At 42.9% G+C, this 27,777-nt stretch overlaps 1 protein-coding gene across 2 annotated transcripts in view; it reads right to left on the bottom strand.

The window, feature by feature from the left end:
- The window catches only part of LOC122926681 (nicotinamide N-methyltransferase-like), a 268,048-nt gene that overhangs the window by 36,593 nt on the left and 203,678 nt on the right, over nt 1-27,777 (bottom strand). For both annotated transcript variants that reach the window (XM_044278139.1, XM_044278140.1), the window contains one exon: nt 3,792-3,999. In XM_044278139.1, the coding sequence (XP_044134074.1) occupies nt 3,792-3,999 (208 nt within the window). The remainder of the gene's footprint in view (nt 1-3,791; nt 4,000-27,777) is intronic.

The raw sequence follows: 27,777 nt of genomic DNA, 5'->3' as shown, positions 1-27,777 counted from the left end.
ACTGTTTGTTCATCTGAGTTTGAGGGTGCTATGGTGGCGGCTAGTTTTTGCTTAGCCTTTTTTGCGGCCCTGAGGGTGGGTGAGCTGGTTGCTCCATCAAGTTCTAAGGCTGGGGGTTTGTTGCAATCGGATGTTGTGTTGGCGAATAATGCTCTCAGAGTACATATAAAGAGGTCAAAAACTGATCATTTGGGGACTGGGGCGTGGTTGCCGATATTACCGGTGTCGGGATTAGCTTGCCCAGTTAGGTTGGTTGGCGAGTATATGGCTGTCAGAGCAAGGGGAGTGAATTTTCTTGCGCATGCGGATGGGTCCCCATTTACGAAATTTCAGTTTTCTTCAGTTTCGCGCAAATGCTTGAGGCAGGCGGGGGTTGTTCCTAGTGAGTTTGGTACTCATTCTTTTCATATAGGGGCAGCTACTGAAGCGGCTAGAGCGGGCCTAACTGAATCTGAAGTGATGCGTATTGGTAGGTGGCGATCTGCTTGCTTTGCCCGGTATATTCGGCCGGATCTGCTGGTTTGAATAAAAAAAAAAAGAGGGGTTCAGTGTTTACAGTATGTATGGTGGTTATGTTTTTCTTTTTGTCTTTTTAGGTGCTGTTCGTCCGGTGGTGTGGTTATTGGGCCACTCTTATATTTTCTGGGCGGCACAGAGAGCAGAGCGGAGGCCTGGAGGTCGGAACCTGGGACTCAGGGAAGTAGAGGTTTTTTGGAAGGGAATAAGGGGCCTTCGGTGGTCACAACTGTTACCTGAGGTGGTCGATTTGGGTCTCCGGTCAGCTAAGTACGGTAATACTGGTGATTCATGCGGGCAGAAACTATTTATGTGCCCTTCGGCTTATGGAATTAATGGCGCTTATGCGCTCTGATCTAGAGAGGTTCCCGGCCTTCTTTAGGGAATTGGTTATCGTGTGGTCGGAGGTGGTTCCCCGAGTGGTCTGGCATGGGGCTCGGGATGGTGAGGCACTTGAGAGGTGCTGGAAAACACTAAATGCACGCATTTCACGCTTTGTGCGTTCTCGAGGTGGTGTAACGGTCCTTCACCGTCAATTGGAGGGAGACAACAGGGCATTGATGAGACTGGATAGAGTGCACTTGACGGAAATCGGTTTGGATATATTTTTGTCTGGCATCCAAGACAGATTAGAGCAAGGTTTATTTTTACTGGGTGGTGGTCGGAGTCCTGTATAAATTCGGCCTCCTCCGTGTCGGCAATGTGGAGAACAGAAGCATGATGGGAGCTGATTTGGAGCACGTGCCCTCTGGTGTTCAGGGGTTGGCACACGCACAGAAGGAGTGGTTGGAGGAGGAGTTTAAAATTGCCTGCATAATGTGAGCTGTGGCCGACAATCACCCAGTAAAAGAGAGTTTTGAAGTTGAATGATGTCTGTGTCCTTTGTTATAGAATAAGTTAATGAAGGGGTGGGCCTGAAGGTATGTGTTATCCTAACCCCCTTATTTCCCTGAATACCAACAGTCTGGAGAGCACCCGACAGTTATAAGGAGGGTGATGAGGGACTGATGGTTCCCCCTTCCCTTTCCCAGGTGGTAAGAGGGCCCATATCTGGTATGTGTTCCTGGAGGGATATACGGCAGATGGGGAGATGGGAAGGAATGGGTTAAGGGGAATGGTGGTGTGGCTATCCCCTGCGCCTGCCTCTTCCTCTGTTCGGTGAAGGCAAGCTGGTCCCGCCCGCCCTCCCTGGTTATGGTTTTTGATTTCTTATGCTTTGTTGGTCATGTTGTATTTCCTTTCTCGAGGTTCCTAGTTGGTGCGGAATTCAGAAGTCACAGCTGGTGGCAATGTGGAGAACAGAAGCATGATGGGAGCTGATTTGGAGCACGTGCCCTCTGGTGTTCAGGGGTTGGCACACACACAGAAGGAGTGGTTGGAGGAGGAGTTTAAAATTGCCTGTATAATGTGAGCTGTGGCCGACAATCACCCAGTAAAAGAGAGTTTTGAAGTTGAATGATGTCTGTGTCCTTTGTTATAGGATAAGTTAATGAAGGGGTGGGCCTTAAGGTATGTGTTATCCTAACCCCCTTATTTCCCTGAATACCAAAAGTCTTTTTAGTGCTAGGTTTTAACTGTGGATTCTTCCATTGCTGGACTTTTTTCCATACTTCGAATTGACTTTCTCCTGAGATCCATGCATGAAGGTTTCCATCTGAGCTACTCTACGTTGAGCTGACTATTGTTTCAGTCTCAGTATGATCCACTGATTATAAATACATTCTAAGGGAGCCCCCGACATATTCCTGGTCTAGTCATCTTTTACTTAGGATACACGTAGAAGTTGCAGAGTGTCTAGATGCTGTGTATCAGCAAAAAGAAGGTGGAATCAAAGTTCAGGAGGCAGTTGGGGAAGTTTTAGGAGTGTACACCACAGGTCCTGGACTGAAGTAGAGCGAAAATCTGTTAGGTGTCCTGGACTGAGAAACAGCATAAACAGAGTTATCTATAGACCTAAAAAGTGTAACCTGCTAAATTCAGAGAGGAAGAGCTGGGCAGTACAGAGCAGAGTATAATCTGTATGCAGGGGCGTAGCTATAGGGGAAGCAGGGGAAGCTTCTGCTTTGGAGCCCAAAGTCAAAAAGGGCCCCCCCAAGAAGAGGAGGACTAAAAAATGTTATTGTCAGGGCCCCCTCAAAAGTATTATAAAAAATATATAGTAGCCACTGAGGAAGAAGCAGTTCAGCTTCGAAACGCGTCTGGCCTGTAGCACTATCCCCACAATAAAATCGCACTATATCACACTTTACTGCAGAGACTGCAAGAATAGTTGTATCCATCTGACAGCGCGCTAAGAAGACTTTTACTCCGGCCGCACTCCGGTCACATGGGACGCCACGTGACCTGCCAGCAGTCACGCGATCCACCACCCGGAAGTAGCGCACACTAGCCATCGCACGCTGGGAGACACGCCACCCGAGCACGCCAGACCACAGGCAGAGACGCTGAAGAGACATCTAACCAACAAGGTGAATTTATTCCTTTACACACCTCCAAGCGGACCACAGGGGACATATCTAGCCCAAAACCGATAGAACGGCATCCATCCCTTTCCCCATAAACTGGCACAGATATATGTATGATCTATACATGAACTATTTTTGTATCATTTTTGCATGAACTGCTTTTTAAGATTTTACTGCATCTTTGCATGAACTACTTCTTAAGACTTCGCTTCATCTTTCCAGGACCTTGCTACATTTCTAATCTTGACCATTCTTGATCATCATTTTTTGATCATCATTATTTGATCACCTTTTATCATCATATTTTTAAAAAAGTGTATCCACTTTTTTATCCACCCATTCACCACTTTTTTAACCCTATTTTGAGCAACTATATGAATTGGATATTCTAAATGAAATAAATAAATATTTTCATACGATATACTGTCTCAGTGTACACTATATCCAAACACCATACTTACCTATAGAAATACTTTGCAGCCTCAGGTGATAGAGTGCCTGTTCCACCTCATATACTTACTTGTATTATAAAATAACTGTATCCTAAAGAAAGTATTTACAGATTTGCATCACTGTGGTTGACCCTGACAACAGAATAGTGTTTCTGGAGACTGTTAACAACCAGAAATTTAAAATACATTTTACACAAGTTGTTTGCTGGTTGCATCTGTCATGTTATACCATTATCTTCAACAAAAACAATGTTAATTTGCAGCAGCTGCCATTCATCCAGTACATAGAATTCTATCATACAATGGGGAAGACAGACTTTTTCCCCAGTATATAGACTTTTTTTGTTAATTTACTTACCGATTGTTTTTAAGCTCACACACAAATCTCAAGTAGGGAGACCAATCAAAAGCATCATTTTTTCTATTTAGCCATTTGTCAATTTCCTGTAGGTTTCCTTGGAAATAATCAGTCAGATAGATCTTTTCAAAAACTTCACATGCAGACAGTATGTTATGTATGGAGGGACCAGCACCAATTTCAATGAAGCTCTGACCTTTAACACGACCTGATAAAAAAGAGTTTAAAGAGTTATTATTGTCACAATTTCAATTAAAATCAAAGGTAGAGTAAGGCTGGATTTGGATGGTTGTTCTGATTTCCATAAGCAAATCATGGATTTTTCTGGATATCCATATGGTGTCTGAGTGTCTCCATTTTTTTCCAGACCCATTTTAAAGCTTGCATTTGAGAATTGGGTGAGGAGAATATATTGGGAGTAGAAGAGCTGTGTATATATTCGGAGTGAAAGAGTTGTGTATATATTGGGAGTGGAAGAGTTGTGTATACAGTACAGACCAAAAGTTTGGACACACCTTCTCATTCAAAGAGTTTTCTTTATTTTCATGACTATGAAAATTGTAGATTCACACCGAAGGAATCAAAACTATGAATTAACACATGTGGAATTATATACATAACAAAAAAGTGTGAAACAACTGAAAATATGTCATATTCTAGGTTCTTCAAAGTAGCCACCTTTTGCTTTGATTACTGCTTTGCACACTCTTGGCATTCTCTTGATGAGCTTCAAGAGGTAGTCACCTGAAATGGTTTTCACTTCACAGGTGTGCCCTGTCAGGTTTAATACGTGGGATTTCTTGCCTTATAAATGGGGTTGGGACCATCAGTTGCGTTGTGGAGAAGTCAGGTGGATACACAGCTGATAGTCCTACTGAATAGACTGTTAGAATTTGTATTATGGCAAGGACAAAGCAGCTAAGTAAAGAAAAACTAGTGGCCATCATTACTTTAAGAAATGAAGGTCAGTCAGTCCAAAAAATTGGGAAAACTTTGAAAGTGTCCCCAAGTGCAGTCACAAAAACCATCAAGCGCTACAAAGAAACTGGCTCACATGCGGACCGCCCCAGGAAAGGAAGACCAAGAGTCACCTCTTCTGCGGACGATAAGTTCATCCGAGTCACCAGCATCAGAAATCGCAGGTTAACAGCAGCTCAGATTAGAGACCAGGTCAATGCCACACAGAGTTCTAGCAGCAGACACATCTCTAGAACAACTGTTAAGAGGAGACTGTGTGAATCAGGCCTTCATGGTAGAATATCTGCTAGGAAACCACTGCTAAGGACAGGCAGCAAGCAGAAGAGACTTGTTTGGGCAAAAGAACACAAGGAATGGACATTAGACCAGTGGAAATATGTGCTTTGGTCTGATGAGTCCAAATTTGAGATCTTTGATTCCAACCACCATGTCTTTGTGCGACGCAGAAAAGGTGAACGGATGGACTCTACATGCTTGGTTCCCACCATGAAGCATGGAGGAGGAGGTGTGATGGTGTGAGGGTGCTTTGCTGGTGACACTGTTGGGGATTTATTCAAAATTGAAGGCATACTGAACGAGCATGGCTACCACAGCATCTTGCAGCGGCATGCTTTTCCATCCGGTTTGCATTTAGTTGGACCATCATTTATTTTTCAACAGGACAATGACCCCCAAACACACCTCCAGGCTGTGTAAGGGCTATTTGACCATGAAGGAGAGTGATGGGGTGCTGTGCCAGATGACCTGGCCTCCACAGTCACCGGACCTGAACCCAATCGAGATCGTTTGGGGTGAGCTGGACCGCAGAGTGAAGGCAAAAGGGCCAACAAGTGCTAAGCATCTCTGGGAACTCCTTCAAGACTGTTAGAAGACCATTTCAGGTGACTACCTCTTGAAGCTCATTAAGAGAATGCCAAGAGTGTGCAAAGCAGCAAAAGGTGAAGAACCTAGAATATGACATATTTTCAGTTGTTTCACACTTTTTTGTTATGCATATAATTCCACATGTGTTAATTCATAGTTTTGATACCTTCAGTGTGAATCTACAATTTTCATAGTCATGAAAATAAAGAAAACTCTTTGAATGAGAAGGTGTGTCCAAACTTTTGGTCTGTACTGTATATTGGGAGTGGAAGAGATGTGTATATACTATGAGAGGAGGAGATGTGTATATACTATAAGAGGAGGAGATGTGTATATACTGTGAGTGGAGGAGATGTGTATATATTGGGAGTGGAGGAGCTGTGTATATACTGTGAGTGGAGTAGTTGTGAAGTTGTGTATATATTGGGAGTGGAGGAGATGTGTATATACTGTGAGTGGAGGAGTTGTGTATATATTGGGAGTGGAGGAGATGTGTATGTACTGTGAGTGGAAGATATGTGTATATGTTAGGAGTGGAGGAGATATATATAGGAAGTGGAGGTGCTGTGTACTGTATATACTGTGAGAGGAGGAGCTGTGTATATATTGGGAGTGGAGATGCTGTGTATATACTGTAAGAGGAGGAGATGTGTTAATACTGTGAAAGGAGGGGATGTGTATAAATAATGCGTGGAGGAGATGAGTATATAGTGTGAGTGGAGGAGATGTGTGTATACTGTGAGCGGAGGAGATGTATAAATACTGTGAGTTGAGGAGATATGTATATACTGTCAGTGACTATATTGAGAATGGAGGTACTTTGTACTGTATATACTGTGAGTAGGAGCTGTGTATATATTAGGAGTGGAGGAGATGTGCAAATACTGTGAGTGGAGGAGATGTGTATATCATGTGAGTGGAGGAGATGTGTATATACTGAGAGTGGAGGAGATGTGTATATACTGTGAGTGGAGGAGATGTGTATATACTGTGAGTGGAGGAGATTTGTATATACTGTGAGTGGAGGAGCTGTGTATACATTGGGAATGGAGGAGCTTTGAATATGTTAGGAGTGGAGGAGATGTCTATATATTGGGAGTGGAGGTCCTGTGTACTGTATATACTGTGAGAGGAGGAGATGAGTATATATTGTGAGTGGAGATGCTGTGTATATACTGTGAGAGGAGATGTGTATATATTCTGAAAGGAGGATATGTGTATATACTGTTTATACAGTGTGAGTGGAGGAGCTATGTATAGTATATACTGCAAGTGTATATTCTGTGGTTGTATTATAGGGGGAATTTTACTATCCAGAATATGATATGCAATCTCACTGATATTTAAAGGGCAATGTGGCTGTCAGTTCTGTGATGTACTTTCTGTTCAATTCACCTATGTAATAATATTAGAGATAGTCTTGATATTTTTTTTAGGGGGGGGGGGGGGGGGCAGGTATATGGTATATGCCTTGGGGCTTGTGCCCCTGATCTTTTAAGACCCTGGGTAGTAAGTAACAAACATTTGCTACATGTACTGTAGTAGTAATCTAATCTTTACTTAGTACATGAAGTAGTAGGGTAATATACAGTTAGTACAGCTATAGTCATAGGATGTACACTGTGCATATAATAGTAATGTAAAGTTTAGTAAATGTAGTAGTACACTTAGCACATGTAATAGTAATGCAATTTGCATATATTGCAACTTTATGGACACCACTTGTTTGGGCTACTAATGTTACTATTCCGCTGCAGCTACTATACTTATCTACATGACTGATTGGAAGTGTCCTGGACCTTAACGGGACACCTCCATCAGAAAGGGGTATGGCTTTAAAACTCAGTGGGGGAGATTAATCAAACTGGTGTAAAGTAGAACCGACTTAGTTGCCCAATCAGATTCCATCTTTAATTTTTTACAGCTCCTTTGGAAAATGAAACCTAGAACCTGATTGGCTGCTATGGGCAACTAAGCCAGTTCTACTATACACCAGTTTGATAAATGTCCCCAGTATTCGTAAAAAGCATATATTTCTTAGTTGTTTTTAGCTGTTTCTCTTTTTTTCTTTGCAGCAATACTATAACATTAAAAAGGAAATACAAAATAGCATCCTTCTGTAGCAGCACAGAGAGATAAAACATCTGTATACATATAAATCCAATTATCAGTTGACTGCTTCTGTGAGGGTGAGATTTCATCTGCTAGTATAATAATACATGTAGAATTAGGATGACAGTATAGGGCACTTTACACAGGTCTAGAATCCGCCAGGTAATCGAAACACTCGTTAGCTATTATTTGGCAGTGTAAAAGTGAGCCCCCAGAAAAAAGTACGTGGCTGTCTAATAGACAGGTTGGCACATTCAAGTGCGGCAAGTGCAAAGCCTGTACATTTATATCTCCAGGCAAAACCTTTTTCAACAGTCTGGGTGATCGCACTTATTACACTCGCAATTTTGCTAACTGTAATACTTCTGGGGTTATTTATATGGCTCAATGTGACTGTGGACTCAAATATATAGGCAAAACCAAGAGGATTTTCAAAAAACGAATCCTTGAACATATCGGGGATATTCGTAATAAACGGGATAAACTAATTTCAAGACACGTATGGAATAAACATGCAGGATCTGTCAAAAGTATACATTTTTCAGTGATTGAGGTAATAAAGATGTCCAAAAGAGGTGGGGACCTAGATAAACTACTAAAACAAAAAGAATCGAGGTGGATTTATAGGTTAAACACTGTCACACCAGCAGGTTTAAATGAATTCATAGATTATGCGTGCTTTATTTAAGTCGTCCAATTTATATTTTTTAGGATCATCATATCCTTGTTATCATAATTAAATATCAATGGGGGGGCATGTTCTCTATAATGCACCCCGACTAGATATATGCCAATCACCCTCTTCTAATGTACATAAGCTATAAATAGAATCCAATGGGACCTGCTCTATATTGCCTTTTACCTTGCCTCCCTTACATGGCTATCATGATATGCTCCGTAACCGGCAGGACCTTCCAATCATGTGACCGGCCGGCTCTAACAGTCACCTGATCGGCACAAAGATCACGTGGGTACGGCTGGCTCCTGACGCGATGTGCGTCTTTCCTCATGGTGGATCACGTGGATACATACCGGCGTCTGACGTCAGACGCCAATCTGATTCCACGTGACTCAATACCCGGAAGTAACAGTTTATAAGGCAGAAACGCCGGCAATATCTTGCCGCCTGCCTGCCGGACACCATCTTACTCTGGTCATCATGATGCCATTACCGAGTTTAACATCCTGACTCCTGGACACCATCTTTGGTCCACCGCACTAGCCACAATGGGCACGCAAGTATTATGCTAAAATATCTGATACCACTGGTTGTTGCATTTTCTGATGTGGATCATTATTTCACATTGAACTAAGATAGTCATGGCCTAAATGTTAGGTTTATCTATACTCTACATTTGTGCATTATAGACACTATCTTGGTGCAAACTAATAGGCACGTTCCTACCATATTTTGACTGACGGTGATTTGCCTGATATAGGAATTGCTACACCCCAGTCAGGTCATTGCCTGAAGCACGAGACATGTATATGATTCTGGGTTATTTCTGAGTATCAGCACCTGGATCATTGTTATATATTCAATCTTCTGCTACAGGAATTGTTCTGATCTCCTTATAAATTGCTTGATCAACCATTGGCCTTTTTTATCTTATATTTCAACATTTCTCTGAATATCGCCTAGGAGAAAAAATATTAAAATTGGAGAGGAGAAAAATAATAAAATAAATTAAAATATATTTATGTGTATATAGAATTATTTGTAATACTTAGGAATTTTTTGGTGACAGATACTCTAGGTGTCAAATATGTCCCCTAATGAGGCTGACACCAACCAGGCGAAACGCGTAGGGACTGTATTGGACAATTGACATTTCTAAACAATTTAGTTCACTTCACATTTTATATTATTAGGGTGTTTTCTGTCTTTAAGTCTGGGTTTTCTATCACATATCATTATTTGTTATTTTTTGTACATTAGCCCAGGTACCTCTTTAGGGTCCCCCTCACAGGTATCCATCCCGTGATAGGGTGTAACCAGGGACACCAGGAGGTACGAGAAACGGGATCGCCCCTATCGGGGTGGCTATTACGTATCTTTTCTTATTTCTATTTATTTATAATTAAGAGGGTGTATTGACATTTTATACTGTATTATTAAAAGTTATATTTTAGAATGATGGTATTACTGTGATCCCTAGTGTAAAAGTGCAGCCGATTACCCGATGAACCAATGAAATGCTTGTTCATCGGGTAATAGATCATTCAAAATCGTTTGCCTGCAGAAGATTGTGCCGTGTATAGATAGTCTGCTGCTGGCAAACAACAAGTCAATATTGGAACGAGCGGTGGCATTAACGATCACTCCTCCACCTGTATACTGTAAATATATGTATCCTCCACTGACGAGCAGGTGCTTGTCAGGAAGTAGTGTTGAGCAAATCGAAGTGAAACAAATTGACTTTGATCTAAATTAAAGAAAAAAATAGATTCATATATTTATTATTTTATTAATGTATGTTTTCATATATGTATATATTTATATTTTCCATACTTATTATTATATATTTGTTACATATATTTTTAGAGATGAGCACATATTTTATGTTTATCCCATATATGTTTCTTTTTTATTAACCCTCATTTTAGACTTGATAAAGGGGACTCTAGCACCCCAAAACGCGTTGTCTCACGAATAAATAGAATACTGCTAAAACCGAAACATTGCCCATGACTGGTTGTGTTTGTGCGCCCTCTGTGGTCCATACGTTCTACGTAAAGTTCAGCGTCTCTTTCTGGAAGGAAGTATTTCATGGCAGCCCTCCATGCCTGTCTCACCATCACTTACCTAGCCCCTGCCCAGCCGCCAGGCCCTACTCTGTTCTCCAGCAGCAGGGACACCGCCAAAGCCTTCTGTCCCTCACTGGAAGCCAGACTTCAAGCCCTTCTCCTGTCATCATCTTGAAGTCCCCCAAAAATTATTTCAAGCGATCAAAAAGTCGCATGTACCCCAAAATGAAACCAATTAAAATGTCAATTCATCCGGCAAAAAGAGGAACCTTTAATCAAGACCATCGCCAGACAAACAACTTTTATTATGTAAAACGTAAAAAAAAACTTGAAAAAAAACCTATAATTTGGTATCTCTGTAATTGTACTGACCAGCAGACTAACATCAACCTATCACTTTTCCTACATTGTGTGCCATAAAAACAAAACCCAAAAATCAATGCAGAATGGTAAAATTGATGCCTTTTCTTTCCAAGTTAAAATTTATTAAGTTTTATATAGTTTTTCAATCAAATATGATATACAGCAATATGGACAGTCCTGAACAAATGGACCCATATAAACATCAGTTCACAAAATTACAAAAGTAACATGAAAAGAGAGAGCCAGAAAGAAAAAGCGATAACGTTCTTCCACATTTATAACGGAAGTGTAGATAGACAAGTGTCCCATGCCTGCAAGGTTTTCAGGAACCTTGCACCATGCCCTGCTGGAGAGCAACTGAGTATTCTAAAGATCTAATGTCATGTATTCGGGCATATAAATCAGATCTAGAGGGGAGAACTGGACGTCTCCAGTAAAGAGCAATCAGGCATTTAACGGCTGTGAATATATGGAGGAGCAGCTTGGCATCCCGACCCCTAAGTGTCGTAGGGACCAGGTTCAAAAGAAGCATTAAAGGGTCCCTGGAAATGTATGGACTACCTGAGTTACCTGCAGCCAATAAGGCTCAATGACTGGGAAAGACCCAAAATTATGGTACAAGGATGCCTTTGGCTGAGAACATCTCCAACAGATATACGACAATACAGGGTTCAAGGTGTGTAATATTTCTGGCGTATGATACCAGTGTGTCAGGATCTTTAACTGATTTTCTCTGTAAGTCATACAGGAAGAGCTAGAGTGTGCCCTCTTCCATATGGATCGCCAAGTCTCTGGCGAAAGTTCCCTTTGTAACCAATCTTCCCATTTTCGCATGTATAGGTGTTTAAAGTCTGCAGGAGAGTCCGAGGAGACCAGTATCTGATAAATGTCAGAATTAAGACCCTTAGATGAAGGGCCGCGAACACATACACGTTCAAAAGAGAAAAGACTCGGTTCCTCTAATGAATCCAATAAGCTCCTACAATAGTGTAGAATTCTGTAGTACTGGAATGCCAAAGTGTTTGGCAAGGAAAATTTAGTCTGAAGATCTTCAAAGGGCAAGATCCAATCAGAGAGAGGCTCCTTGAAGTCCAGAAAGTGGTAGAGCCCTACAACCATTCACGGTCTAACCATCCCTGCTCCCGAGCTTTCTGAGGGGTTAAGAGAAAATAGAAATAAAGTAAGAGGTGAGTGGAGCACCTGGACAGATGATGTGGAAGGAAGAAAAGAGAAAGTAGAGCAATAGACCAATTAACAATATGTCTAACAATATGTAGATAAAATATCAAAGGCATGGCATTATTAATGCCCTTATGGCTATGAAGACCAGTCGCAAAAATGAGGTGGAAATAAATAAACACCCAATCAGTGTCAACTGAACAGAGTAAAAAGGACTCCTACGGGGTAAACTAGTGGAAGTCATGCAACCAGGACAGGGAACCAGAGCTCTCCCTCCAGGACTCCATAGAAAAAAAGGAAACAAGGAGTATACACCCTGAGGAAACATAAATTCCTGCTTAGGGAAAAAAGAGAAAAAAGGAAGGCAAAAAAGAACAACCACCAACTAAAGTAGCATCCTTATTAGCAAACTGCCCAAGTAGAAGACCCCAGTCAACGCCCAGCAGTAGGAGGTCACAGACATCTCTTGCGGGATCCTACAGCGGTCCAAGTCTACGGGATCTGAGGAAGTTTGATAGATGATTCCCAGTCCGGTAGCGGTGGTGGAGTAATAGCCATATGGGCTCAGAAGTCTGTGAGGTCATCAGGATTTTTCATGAATGCCACAGTCCCATTCTTACATGCAGAAAGGCTGAAGAGAAATCCCCATCTGTATAGGCTTAAGGGATCATGTGTTTACGGAGAGAAGATCCAGTAGGGGTTTCAGAGCTCTCCTCTTCTGGAGGGTTATCCAGGACAGATCTTGAAATAAAGTCACTTAAACTCCCTGCAAGTCTATGTGTTGTAGAGAATGCGCTTTAGCCATAATCTCCTCTTTTAGACTGAAGTCATTCGAATAGCATATGATGTCTCTTGGTGCTCCCTCCAAGGATTTTTGCTGCAGAGCTCTATGAGCACGGTCCATCAGAATAGGGTGGGTCAGAAGACGGTTCAAAATAGTGTTAAAGACTGTAATAAGGGTAGAGCAGGCATTTTCTTCTCCCTGAGTTTCTGGAACTCTTATGTTATGTCGATGGCCTCTATTGTCTGATCTTCAACATGGCTTTGTAGGTAACGTGGTTGGTGGGTATGAGAAGATGTTTGTGCTTGAAGAGAACAAATCACTTATCGAGAAACATTATGATCTTCTTCCAGTTGATGGAGATGGAGACCCACATTTTGTACATCTTGCCTAACTGCTGCTAATTCTTCCTTAAAAGCATATTTTACTTCTGAGATTAGAACCCCGAAGTCCTGCTTCGTAGCCAGTTGATGGATATGAGAACACCAGTAACGTGGGGGTGCAATGGGAGAACTGGGACCATTTGAGTCCAAAGAGGATGTTGACCAATGCTCTGATGGATAGCGAGAGCGCAAAATCAATGGGACATCAAGACCTGCTGATGCATGGAGTACAAGACCCTCCAGAGATTTGTTAGGCCTCACAGACCTCTGAGGCAAAGGAGGCAATTTTCTAATGGTGGAAGCAGTAGAGGAGTTAACCTTAGAGCCAGAAGTACCCAAAGGGGAAGGTATGGGTGCATCCTCAGGGTGCTGCTGCAGTCCAGTCACAGGGGTATCGTGGCGTACTCCAGTTAAAGTGTACAGGTGGGAGTCCTTGTTAGAAAGTGATTGCTCGGACCCATCTATCTGAAGGCCCCCTGATGTGGGTCTAGTGGGCATCTGGGCGGGCTCCTGAACCAACAGCCGTGTTGGCTGATCATCCTCTAGGCCTACAGGCCTCTGTGTACCTGCATCCGGCACGTCCTCCTCAGACCCAGAAGCAGGGAAAATGGCCTGGGTTTGCCAAGGAGAGACTGCTTGTGAAGCGGCAGGCAGCGGGAGAGCAGGAGACTGAGGGGACTCCAATTCCCCGGGTTCGGAGCGCTGTTCCAGGCTAAGGTCTGGCTGGTTGGGTGCCTTCAAGCGGGAGTGTCACGGCCATGGCTATGACCGTGACTCTCTAACCGCATGCGGTTGCCTGCGGTTTCGTGTGGGTTAAAACCACAGGTGAGGGCCGCTGGCGTGTAGCCTAACTTGTGGTTGCCGCGGGCAACTCTTTGTCTCATGTGTATGTGCAGCAGCAGTCTGAGTGTGGCTAGGCAGCTTGCTGCAGTTGCATGCGGTTGCACCTAGCAACCTCTATGTTAGGTGTGTGTATTTGGTAAGCACTTGTAGTTTGTCTGGGGAGTGTCACAGCCATGGCCATGACCGTGACTCCTGAACCGCATGCGGTTGTCAGCGGTTTAGTTTGCTTGTCAATCACAGGTGAGGCCTGTGGTATCTGCCTCACTTGTGGTTGCCGCTGGCAACAGTATGTATGTGGCAGCTTGTTATGCTGTGCATGCGGTTGTGTGTGATATCTGTGAAGGTGTGCACTTGTGTTTATGTATTGTGTGCACTTCCCCTTTAAGTTGGTGTTTTACCTTCTGTGGTGCTGGAAGGGTTAACTCCCTTCCCAGTGTGTGTGTGATGTCACTGGGTGTGTCCGATTGTGGGGTGTGGCTTCTTGGCCTATATAGCCTGAGTGTCTAGCAAGGCTCAGTAGGTTGCTTCAGCCCTGCTAGCTGGAGCAGCCTCCTGTGTATTCGACCTGCCTGTGAGAGCCACCCCTGTGGTCATAAAAAATTATTGTTCTTGTTGATGTCTTTATGTCTGTGAGGTTGTATGTTCTTCTGTTGGGAGCTTTCTATGTTTTGGTGCAGCTAATGGTTCTGGACTCGTGTCTCTTGAGGGATCCAGTCAGCAAGGCTGTGGCAGGTTGGTAGAACTACTTTGTTCGCCTGCCATTTCCATTAGTCTGTTAGTGTTCCCCTTTTCCCAACAGCTTGGCCATTGAGACTCCTGCTCCTCCGTGCCAAGGAGGAGTAGGTCGTCTTACCCAGCTCCTAGTGCAGGGACCTGCGGAGGGTAAGATAGGGCTCTGAGGTTCCTGCGCATGGGTCCTCCTACCTTAAAGGTCGGCCCATGCTGGTTAGGAGTTAGGGTCAGGTTAGGGATGCGTTGAGGAGGTGACCTGCTCCCTATCCTGTGCTCATGGCCGAGTAGCCACTACAACACCTGGTATCGCACGGCTGAGGGTTTCCCCCGCCCTCAGCCGTGACAGGGAGTCAGGAAGAGAAGATACTTCACCGCTTGCCTCGTGGGCAGATCGGAGCGGCGCCATCTTGGATGCCTTGTTATCTACACTACGATGTAGGTAGGAGTCTAAAGTTTGAGAGTACTGTTCTCCCGGAGCCTCAGAACCGGCTCTGGGGACCTTCCCAACTCTTTTCTTTCTTTGCTGTAGTGTTATGGAGCCTGAAAGGAGCGGAACTCAGGATCTACACATCCGACCTCATCAGCTTACGGCCACGCCCCCCAGAACTGCTGCTTTTTCTTCATCCTGCTTCCCCAATTTTTTTTTTATAAAAGTCTATAAAAAAAGTTTTATGTACCTTAACAATGATAATTGCAACACATCCTATAAAAATGAAGCACTCACACTGCTCTGTCGAGAGAAAAAATATATAAAAGATATGGTTCTCTTATACTGTAGCTGTACTGGTACCTCTTAAAAGCCAAATGGTGCCTGTAAACCAATCCATCAAAATCTGCTTTGCAAGAACCAAAAAGTGGTCTTTGCACAGTCACCTCTGCTCATTAATGCCTCAAAAGCACCTGTGGCATGAAAATGCTCAGTCAACCTCTAAATAAATATTTTAAGGGGTGCAGTTTCCAAAATGGGGTCACTTCTTGGGGGTTACATTTATTATTTCAGCCCAGAGCTTCTACAGTTGTCAGCACAAGATTCGTAAATCACCACATTGGGCATTAAATGCACATAGTGCTCTTTCACTCCTGAGCCCCGTTGTATGTCCAGGGAAACATTTAGGGGGTTTCTAAAACCAGGACGCACAGCATAATAGTAAGAGGGATTACTTTTCACATTTGCACAAAATGGGCACGACATATTGGGCACTGAAATAGCTGAATAGCATATCTGGGGAAAAATTGCAATTTTCACTTTACATTCACTTTTGCAAAACACCTGTGTTGTTAAAATCCTCGCTCCACCCCTTGGTATATAATGTGAGGAGTGTGGTTTCTAAAATGGTGTCACTTCTTGGGGGTTTCTTTTTTTTTTTTTACTTCACCTCAGTGTCTCTGCAGTTTTCACTCAGTGTTATATACATCAACAAACTAGGCCTGAAATGCACATGGTGCTCTTTCTTTAACTAAATGTTGGGTCTTTTTTCTCTTATTAATGCAGCGTCCTACTCCAGATTTGCAGTACACTGCAAAGTACAAAAGAAAGGGTTGTACTGTATATGCGTTGATATGTATATTGTGTTTATTGTATTTATTTGCACAAGGTACAATATTAATGGGCCATATCTACAGCCACCACTAGATGAGGCTGGTGTCACCCTCTATTTATAGAGAGGAAAGAACATTGTAGTCAGATTCAAGTCTGTCTAGTCAGTGACATAACGTTGGCCAGCAACCAGAACAGACGCAAAGATCATCCAGGAAGGGGGCAGAATGACTACAAAAGCAAGTCAGATGAAAGAAGAGGTGTAGAGGAAGTTCAGTAGAAACAACTTGTCTGAAATGGACTTATTGGTGCTACAGCACGTGTCCAGGAATTAGCTTCTGGTACCTGGATACTCATTTTAAGCAATTGATCACCTGCGTGAGAATCTCCAGATCCCACAGTGGATTTTGTGGATGGGTACTGTAGCGCAGAGTAAAAATTACTACTTTAAAGAAACACCTTGGCCTATTAACTACCTGTGCAGCCATGAGACCTGTAAAATCTGTGGAAAATGCAAAATTTTAATTGCATAATAAATGTTCCGATCTGTTTGCATTTGAATTCTTTAGTAAAGAACTTTTCTGTTGCACAACTGCCTCATCATTGTCCTTGCATTACTATACTGTGAAATGTTAGTATCATGACAATCGGGACCCTGTCTTGCACATCAGAACCTTGAACACCAAGAGCACCTCAATAGTCATCAGGCAGGAGAACTTCAGAATTGGAGTGTGCCCCAAAGGGAAGAAGGGTGCACCCTTCCACATCACTGCAGGAGCCCAGGGAGCATCAGAACCGTGAGTACTACTACTCACACTCATGCACACTGCTGTGGCACGCTGCATTACCACTTGTGAAAATAAAGCATTGGAGGCTAAAACTACATATACAGTAGTTGAAATAAAATATAATTTTTCACTTCATGTCCCAATTTTTATTAATTCTATGAAACGCCTTTGGTATCAAAATAGGGTCACTTAGAAACTAGTAATTTATGATACAATCTCTGATCGCTAGATTATTACAGTGTACTCACATCATCATGTGAGTATGTTCCACGTCATCATTGTCATGAGAAGAAAGGTAGAAAACAGAACAGTCCCTTACTTCACCCGCACCACTGTCCCTACCTACTTCCACAATCTGCCCTAAATAGCAGCCCACAATTTGGCGACAGTCCTTGACTTGACTAAGTTCAGGGGTCTAAACCTTAATGGGTTAAGAGTAGTAAAGAGTAATGAGATAGAAAGAGGCTGCAACTAGACAGGCAAAACTAGTACTGGATCAGAATCCAAAAGCTGAGTCAAGTACACAGCAGAGTGAACCCAGGAGATAATGTCAGAGACAAAGGCAACAGGCAAAGGCAAGTTCACAAGCTAGCAGAGTCTAATAGTAAACCAATTCCAAAATCAAGCAGGGTCAAATAACAAGCAAAGTCAAATACTAGGAGGTCGTGTCAGAGGCTTCCCCATTCAGCTCAGCTGCTGGCGCTCCCCACCAGCACAATGCAGTTACACATACAGCTGTGTGGAGGAGTGTGCAGGCCCACGAATCTACCTGTGCATTCCTCCTACACAGCCCAGCAAATGTGATGCATGACCGAGTGGAGCCTGCTGGATAACGCACTATGTGCTCCAATCATCGGGGAGATTTTTTTTTTAACGGACATCAAAAGGGGGCACAATGTTGGCATAACGACTGAAAGGGAGGCACAATGTGGGCATAACTACTGTGATGGGGCCACAATGTTGGCACTAGAATGGAGGGAGCATTAGAAAAGTGGATAAGGAGATCTGTCAGTCACAAACCAACTCTCAAGGAGGAAAAAATAAAAAAGTAGAGTTCCTAAAAGTGCAAAATTTTATGACAACTTAAAATGTATGTTCACAAATGTAGTTGGTGTTGCTGAGACATGGCTGGATTCTTCTCATGATTGGGCTGTAAATCTTCAAGGTTTTACGCTCTTTAGAAAAAATAGCGATAAACGCAAAGGTGGTGGTGTATGTATGTATGCCAGGAGTAATATGAAAGTAAGTGTGAAAGAAACAATTCTGGATGAATGTTGTGAGGATGTTGAAACCTTGTAGGTCAGGGACAGAGGGAAAAAATTAATGAAAAAATAATTCTTGGTGTGATCTATAGACCCCCACAATATCACTGAGGAGATAGAAGCTCAACTGTATGTGCAAATAGAGCGGGCGGCGCATGCTGGCACAGTAGTGATGATGGGAGATTTTAACCATCCAAACATAGATTGGGAACATGGTTCTGCCTCTGCTGCAAAACCGAGAAAATTCCTCAGCTTTTTGCAGAATAATTTTATGGGCCAGTTTGTAGAAGATCTAGAGGCGATGCTGTTCTGGATCTAGTAATTAATGCAGAGCTTGTGAGAAATGTCACTGTCCATGAAAACCTTGGTAACAGTGACCACAATATAATTACATTCGAACTTAACTGTAAAAAGCAAACTTTCCCAGGGTTGAGTGCTGCACTTCAGGACATAGACTGGGAGCAACTAATGTCACATAATGACACTAATGCTAAATGGAGTGCTTTAAATCTATTTTGGATAAATATATTGTTAAATACATTCCTAGAGGTAACAAGTACAACCGAATAAAATTAAACCCCACATGGCTTACAAATAATGTTAAAAGTGCAATAAATTACAAAAAGAGGGCCTTTAAGAAATACAAATTGGAGGGGTCAGCTGTAGCCTTTAAAAAGTATAAAGAACTAAATTATTTATGTAAGGGGGTAATAAAATCTGCGAAAATACACAATGAAATACAGGTGGCCAAAGAAAGTAAGAACAACCCCAAAACATTCTTCAAATACATAAATACAAAAAAAAACAAGGTCAGAACATGTAGGACCCCTAAATGATGGTAACGGGGTGTTGGTCACTGGGGATCAAGAGAAGGCAGAGCTCCTAAATGGGTTTTTAGCTCTGTATATACAAAAGAAGAGGGCATCTCATGAGGGTGGTGCCACTGGAGGAAATACCTCAAATAACCTACTTACCTGGCTGACTGTAGATATGGTGCTTAATATGCTAAAAAAAATTTAAGTGCACAAGGCCCCAGGTCCAGAAGGATTACACCCTAAAGTTCTAAAGGAGCTTAGTTCAGTTATTGCTTTGCCTCTGTTGATAATATTTACAGATTCTTTAATGACAGGCATTGTACCAAGGGACTGGCGCAAGGCCAATGTGGTGCCCATTTTCAAAAAGGGTGCTAGGTCTTCACCAGGAAATTGCAGACCAGTAAGCTTAACCCCTTCCCGACCGCAATCTGTATATATACGTGATAGCTGCACATACCCCGTGCAGCTACCACGTATATAAACGTTCTGGCAGCTCTTTAATCCAAGCGCTGCAAAACGCTTGGATTAAAGCTTCTGCCCCTGCCCTGTATGCTGTCACGGACAGCATACAGTGCAGTAATGCCAGCAAGGGACCGATCAGAGTGGCCCCTTGCCGGCAATCGATCCGATTGGTTAGTCTGTGCAGACTAACCAATCGGATCGCGGCAGTGTTAAAATGCCGGTTTCAGGCTCTGATCTGCGCTCTGCAGATCAGAGCCTGAAAGCAGTGTCTTTGCAGCCCCCCCCATCTGTGCAGCGCCCCCCCCCCCCCCCGCCCCCGATCTGTGCGTGCAGACACCAAATCCCCCACCCCCGATCTGTGCGTGCACTTACCCCCCTGCCCGATCTGTGCTTGCCTATCTGTGCCCCGTCCGTCTGTTCCTAGTGCTGCGGCGCTGCCCCCTCCTTGAGTCCGCCCCCTGCTGCCGTGACATACCTCCCTCCCCCCCCCCCTTCCAGCGCTGACACCCGTCTGCCCCCCTGCTGTTTGATGGCGGCGGCTCCATTCCTGAGCCGCCGCCATCATCAGAGTGTCAGCTCTATGCTGACACTCTGCTGTAAATTCTGCAACCCTATAGATGCCGCGACAGCGGCATCCATGGGGTTAATAGAGGGAAGGGGCTCCCTCTCTCCACCATCGGGGCTGCTGCGCTGCGATGGCAGCCCCGATGGTTGCCCTGGCAACCGGACGCTTTGCAAAAGCGTCCGCTGTTGCCACCTACAGGGCATCTGAATGTATTACACTTTGCAATGCAAGAGCATTGCAAAGTATAGTACAGCCATCAGCCCCACTGGATCTTCATGATCCAAGAGGGACTTGATAAAAAAAAAAAAAAAATGTGAAAAATAATAAAAGTAAAAATAGATAAATAAAAATGTAAAATTAAAAAAATTGCCTTTTCCTATAAAAAATTTAAAAACTACACATATTAGGTATCACCGCGTCCGTAACGACAGTCTCTATAAAGATATCACATGATAGACCCTGTCCGATAAACACCATAAAAAAATTAAATAAAAACTGTGTAAAAAAAAAGCCATTTTTGTCACCTTACATCACAAAAAGTGCAACAGCAAGCGATCAAAAAGGCATATGACCCCCAAAATAGTACCAATCAAACTGTCACCTCGTCCCGCAAAAAATGATACCCTATTTAAGACAATCGCCAAAAAAATAAAAAAGCTATGGCTCTCAGACTATAAAACATCATTTTTTTTTCAGAAATTCTATTATTGTGTAAAACTTAAATAAATAATAAAAAGTATACATATTAGGTATTGCCACGTCCGTAACGATCTTCTCTATAAAACTATCACATGACCTAACTCCTCAGATGAACGCTGTAAAAATAAATAAATGAAAACTGTTCCAAAACAGCCAATTTTTGGGTCACCTTGCCCCATAAAGTGTAATAATGAATGGTCAAAAAATCCTATGTACCCAAAAATGGTACCAATATAAACCTCCACACTTTCTGCAAAAAACGAGCCCCTGCACAAGACGATCGGCAGAAAAATAAAAAACATATGGCGTTCAGAAAACCAATCCAGCACAATCTGCCTTCCAAAAACCGTATGGCATTCCTTTCATTCTGCGCCCTGCCGTGTGCCCGTACAGCAGTTTACGACCACATGTGGGGTGTTTCTGTAAACCGCGGAATCAGGGTAATAAATATTGAGTTTTGTTTGGCTGTTAACCCTTAATGTGTTAAAGAAAAAAAAATTGGAAAATGGAAAATCTGCCGAAAATGTGAAATTTAGAAATTTCATCTCCATTTTCCTTTAATTCTTGTGGAACGCCTAAAGGGTTAACAAAGTTTGTAAAATCAGTTTTGAGTAACTTGAGGGGTGTAGTTTCTACAATGGGGTCATTTATGGGGGGTTTCCACTATGTAAGCCCCACAAAGTGACTTCAGACCTGAACTGGTCCTTAAAAAGTGGGTTTTGGAAATTTTCTTAAAAATTGTAAGAATTGCTTCTAAACTTCTAAGCCTTCTAACGTCCTAAAATAATAAAATGACATTTCAAAAATTATGCCAACATAAAGTAGACATATGGGGAATGTTAAGTAATAAATATTTTATTAGGTATGACTTTCTGTTTTAGAAACAGAGAAATTGAAATTTGGAAAATTGTGAATTTTTCCAACTTTTTGGTAAATTTGGGATTTTTTCATAAATAAAGGTGAAATATATTGACTCAAATATATGACTATCATGAAGTACAATGTGTCACGAGAAAACAATCTCAGAATGGCGTGGATAAGTAAAAGTGTTTCAAAGCTATTACCACATAAAGTGACGCATGTCAGATTTGTAAATTTTGACCTGGACATTGGGGCATCAATGACCCTTGGTCATGAAAGGGTTAACATCCATAGTGGGAAAAATGTTTTAGGGCCTTCTACGGGACTACATACAGGATTATGTAACTGTCAATAATATAATAAGTGATAGCCAACATGGTTTTAATAAGTGATAGCCAACAGAAACTGTCAAACTAACCTGATGAAGGATAGGGAAGGCTGTTGATATTGTGTTTTTGGACTTTGCAAAGGCGTTTGATACTGTCCCACACGGATGACTAATGGGTAAATTGAGGTCTATTGGTTTAGAAAATATAATTTGTAATTGGATTGAAAAGTGGCTTCATGATCGTATCCAAAAAGTTGTGGTCAATGATTCCTAAGCTGAATGTTCCCGGGTTATAAGTGGTGTACCTCAAGGTTCTGTGCTGGGTCTGCTATTATTTAACTTATTCATTAATGACATAGAGGATGGGATTAATAGTGCTGTTTCTATTTTTCCAGATGACACCAAACTTTGTAATACAGAGTTTGGTACAGTCTATGGAAGATGTTAATAAGTTACAAGCTGACTTGGACAAACTTACTGTTTGGGCCTCCACTTGGCAAATGAGGTTCAATATAGATAAGTGTATAGTTATGCACTTGGGGGCTAATAATCTGCTTGCAGCATACGACATGGGACAGAGTTCCCTTAAGTAGATGGTGTTGGTGGTTGGTACCCAGGGTAGGAATGTCAGAGTGGTGTAGGGTGGCCTAATGTCCCTTGAAGGTGTTGCACTTGTCACGGTTCTCCTACCTGAATACGCTGGAACCCCAAGCGTTGCCGTCTGCTGCAGAAAAAGGGGTGGTTGAATGGTGAAATTAATAAAGAAATGGGAGTCCGGACTTGGTATAACATTGAACAACAGCTTTACTTGAATAAACCTTCATCAGGGAACATTCTTACAGCTTTATCTTGGTCACCAGCAGGATTTGGAATAAATTCTAGCAGGCGAACACACTTGGCTCTGCTACATCTGTTACTCTCCGGCTCTGCTGTGCTGACAGGATTAAATAGGAAATTTTCCTTTGCTGTATGCTGCAACTTAACTTTGTCATCTGGTCTGTCTCTCACTCCATCCAGGGAACTTTCTCCTTGGCTTCAGAGGCTTCAGGCTTTGGCCTCTAGGTGCAGCAGAGCTGATGGTGCTCTGCTGGCTTTAGCAGGGCCCGTCCAGGAGGGACAACTGCCTGCTTCCTTCCCCTTAGAGGGGGTACTCTCAACTGGTCTTCACTAACTAGAACTCCTCCCTCTCTAGAGAGGGCTAGAATGGAAAGAAAAGCTCCATTCCAGACAAACTAGCTCTGCCATTACTGCCACCATCTGCTGATGAACCAGGCACATTACACGTTAACAGTTACAAAATCAGGACTACAAATACACAATATGCAGGACCTGGAATAAATACGCATGATAACATTAAATCAACTATAGGAGATAGTGGGGGGTGTAAAAGGTGGTAATGCACCTCTGGGGCGTTTCATTCCCCGGCCTTCGGCTTGTGCTTAGGGTAAATATGCTCTCAGGGTACCTAGAAAAATACAAAGTGCTGCATGATAAATACAAACATATATAGACTAACATAGAAGACAGCTACCACTAGGTTCCTGACTGAGTAGGGTGTCTTGCAACGGTTCTTCATCTCGCAGCGAACCAAACCAAATACATGTACTTCACTAAGTACTACTTTATTGCACTAAGCACTCAACACTCGACTTGGCCATAGTCATATATGGAGCGTGGGGGGTGTCCTCTACTGTAATCCCTCCACATTCTTTGATACATCCTCAACCAGAAGGGTGGCTTCATCTTGTAATCCCTTCCAAGCACCAAGGTCTGAAAATAGCTTTTTGCACGGTCACCTTGATGACTAAACTGGTAGCTAGACACACATTTTCCTTAAGGCCAGACCCCTTGCCCTAGGACACACTAAACAAGAAGGAGGAGCCGGTTCTTTCTTCTTACACATAATAGCAGAGGGGTTACCCTTGATGTTGTTAGACCTGCTTGTGACATATGTTAACGTCCTCAGGGACAGTCCATAATGAGCAACGGCGATGTTAGATCTGCTTGTGACGAATGTTGATCTCCTCAGGGGCAGTCAATAATGACTAAGCAATAAAGTGATGACTATCTGGTTAACTAGGTAAAGTGCAGAGTCAATACAAAAAAATGCATATATTATCACTTAGCGGCACCTAAAAAAGAACACACACAATGGGCACGGTACACTTGAATGTTGCGGAAAATGTAAAAAGGTTAGTGAACATTTTTAATGAAGGCACATTTTTTATGTAATAAAACAGTTCAATTATAAAACCACATAAAAGTCTCTTTTCTTCATGTTTGAAGGTAAAGTGCACCGAACTGGAACTTTAAGTGCAACAAAGTCTTTTGCGTGCAAAAGAGTCTTTTATAATCCATAGGAAATAGGATAATGTCATTATTTGTAATCCATATAAGGAAATAATGTCATTTGTAATCCACATGGGTAGCAATGTAATATAGCAGCACAGGTTATGAGAACCATTAGGTAAAGGGGGCTCCCAAATAACCTGAAAAGGGGGAAAAAAGTAATTTGGGCGTAAACTGTACGCAAATAGGAGGTAAACGATGGTGGGGGGGGGGGGGGGGGGTCCTGACTCACATGGCCATCCGGGTGAGGGCTAAAAACAGGGCAACCTAAAAATATAGAAACAGATAATATGCCAACAGACCCTCACCCTTCAGAACGCAGTCCACGAAGTGGCTCCCAAATGTCACTGGTCTTTCAACTGAAGAGGATGCTGGAAAGAGGCTCCTTATGGGAAGAGCCTCAGGTCCTTCTCGCTGCTGCTGGAGAAACTCATAAGTGGTCTGTCCTGCCTCTGATAATCCACTCTGGCTCGAGTGGTGGAGCGCCACTGCCCTCCTGTAGCAGAACGTGGCGATGACCGGCAGAACGTGGCGATGACCGGGTGGTCACATTTTTTACTGCAGCGGCCATCTTCTGCTTCATAGAGACGGCGACTCTTGCCATCCCAAAGGGGTCCAGTATCTCCAGCTGTAGGGGTTACGGCAAACAGTCCTCCTCTCTTGGGGGTGAATCTTGTGCTGCTGCCCTCCTCATTGCTGCCTCCATTTTCCAAGGTAGCTGGTAGTTAACTACCCTTGGGCTTATGGTCACTGATGTGGTGGACACGCATGCTTGTGGGGAGAGTGCTGGGAGTGCTGGCAGGCCTGATATAAGTGGCTCCAACTCTGGCTGCGGTTTCTCTCTAAACCGGAGCACACCATCGGCTGACTCCTGAAGACAGCGCACTCTGCTGGTGGCACTAGGCTCATCTGGCCATTCCTCAAGTGTGGTCAAAACAGTCCACCGCCACAGCAAAGGGGCCCTGAAGAGATTCCATGGGGGTGTATTCCACGGTGTACCCTAGGTAAAGGTTATGGCGGGCTTGTGGCAAGTAGGGACGCTTCACAGAGCGTCTGTTGACATAAAGCTCCCGTACCTCCCCTCCTTTTGTGCGGCTGGACTTGCTGCTTTTGACTTCTTGTGCTTCTGTGGTCCTTTCCCTCTGGTTTTGGGTGTGCTGAGGGTTGAGACTTGCTCGGAGGGATGCTGGATGCATGTGCTGCGGCTTGGATCTTCCTGTGGAGATTCCTTATGCCTCCTTTGGGTCTGTGCCTGATGGACTGTCTCCCCCTGCTATCCAAAATCGGCAATAAAAAGCTCCTCTCTTTTGTGGATTCTGGCAGCCTTTAAGAGCCTTCATGAAGAACTGAGGTTCGCCTCCTGTCCATGAAAATCCTCTGCAGACTGTGAGATCCTTCTATACAGAAATTTAAGTCTTGTGATCTAGCCCCTTGCTTGTTTGTTTGTTTGTTTTTCTCCTCCAAAGAGAGAGGTGAAAGAGAAGAGGGGAAGAGAGAAGGAGAGGGGAAGGAGAAAGGAATGGGAGGGAGAAAAGGAAAAGGGGAAGTTATAAGCCAGAAGGAAGGAAGGGAGGAAAAATAAAAAAAAAGAAACAGGAGGGAGAAGGAGGAAAGGAGAAAAAGGAGAAGGAAGTAAAAAATAAATAAATAAATAAATAAAAAACAACAAAGGATGGCAAAGCCAAATCGCACTCCACAGATTCTGCAAAAACAGGGCAGAAAGCTGCCGAGACAGCAAAAATCTATCAGTATTTGAGATCTCCTCAAGTAATTAGCAGAGCAACACTTAAAGTGAAACAGGATGTATGTTAAAAAACAAAAACAATACAGGTGTTGGTCCAGAAGAGATATAATGACGCCCAATGAGTGTGCACAGGGGGGAGACGGGGAAGGGGGTGACGAATTCGTGATTTGTACGACAGAACTCTCTCCAATAGAAGAAATTCTAGTCATGGTTAAAAACAGCGGAAAAGTAGTGCAGGACATTGCCATTCAGCTGGGGGCATTCCAGTCGGATGTCTCTTTAATAAGAGAAGATATAATAAAAATAAGAGACAGTTACCGTTATGGAAAAATCCATGGGCTCCCTAGAACATGAAGTAAAAATATTAAAATCCGATTCTGTCACTTTAAGGACATACTACAATTGTCTACAAAAAAAACCTGATCGATTTGGAAGACAGGTCGAGACATTGCAACGTTAAAATTGTGGGTCTACCCAAGGGTGCAGAGGAAAATAAACCTGTTGGAATGTTACAGTTGTTAATACTTGATAACTTTGCGAAAGAGCACGTTTCCTCCCTTTTTTTTTTGATTGAGAGGGTGCATCGAATCCCTGGGGGGAAACCAATTCCTGGAAACCAACCATGGGTACTTTTGGTCAAGACTCTTGTTTCCCGGGACAGAGACATAGAGACATGATTTTAAAGAGGGCCAGGGAGTGCTCCCCAACTACATATAATGGGAGTAAAAAAGATTTTTTTTTTAGGATTTTTTAAAAGAAGTTCAAGAAAAGAGATGTAGCTATTTTGCTATTAAAAAACACTTACAGAGTAAGGACATTAAGTACTCTTCTCTGTATCCAGCTAAACTGCGTATATCATTTAATGGATTAACACATTTTTTTGACACACTGGATCTGGCCACTGATTGGCTAGACAGGAATAATGTTTAGTCCTGTGGTTTGATCATTATTATTTTTTTATTTTCTCTTTTGTGTAAAGTATGAGCGGGATTGATAGGAATGAGGGATGGTCAAAATTGAGAGATCTGCTGTTCGCCAGTAGCGGATCATGGGGTCTGTGGAACTGGGGGGGAGGGTGGCAATGTTTTTGTTTGGTTGATGGGGGGAGGGAGATGGGTTAGGCAGGAGGGTGGGTCGCGATGTGTCTCTGGAGTTGATGGGGGGGATAACAATGGGAGAGCAGGGGACTTTCTTACTTTAGGTCCAATACTGTTTATGTCAATCAGAGTGTTAACCTGGAATGTTCGGGGTCTTGGAAATAAACTTAAAAAACAAGCTGTATTTGATTTAGCCCAGAGACATTTACCAGCGGTGATATGTTTCATGGAGACCGATTTCACTAAGGAGATGGCCCGGCGAGTCACTAGGGATGGGTCTCGCAGGCATTTCACTCTACATTTTCTAGCTACTCTAGAGGTGTTTGAGTCTTTTTTCACAAAAGTGTTGATTTTGCCTACGAGGCAACCTTTATTGATAGTCAAGGAAGGTTTGTTTTCCTCTATGGGAAACTTTTTGGTAGACTATCTATTCTGGCTTTTATTTATATTCCTCCCCCATTTTTCTTACATGTACTTAATGCTTTGTTGACTTTTA

Source organism: Bufo gargarizans, chromosome 2, assembly GCF_014858855.1.
Source record: "Bufo gargarizans isolate SCDJY-AF-19 chromosome 2, ASM1485885v1, whole genome shotgun sequence".
NCBI classification, from domain to species: domain Eukaryota; kingdom Metazoa; phylum Chordata; class Amphibia; order Anura; family Bufonidae; genus Bufo; species Bufo gargarizans.
The sequence above is the reverse complement of the archived record's forward strand: the minus strand, read 5'-3'. Positions and strand labels throughout refer to the sequence as shown.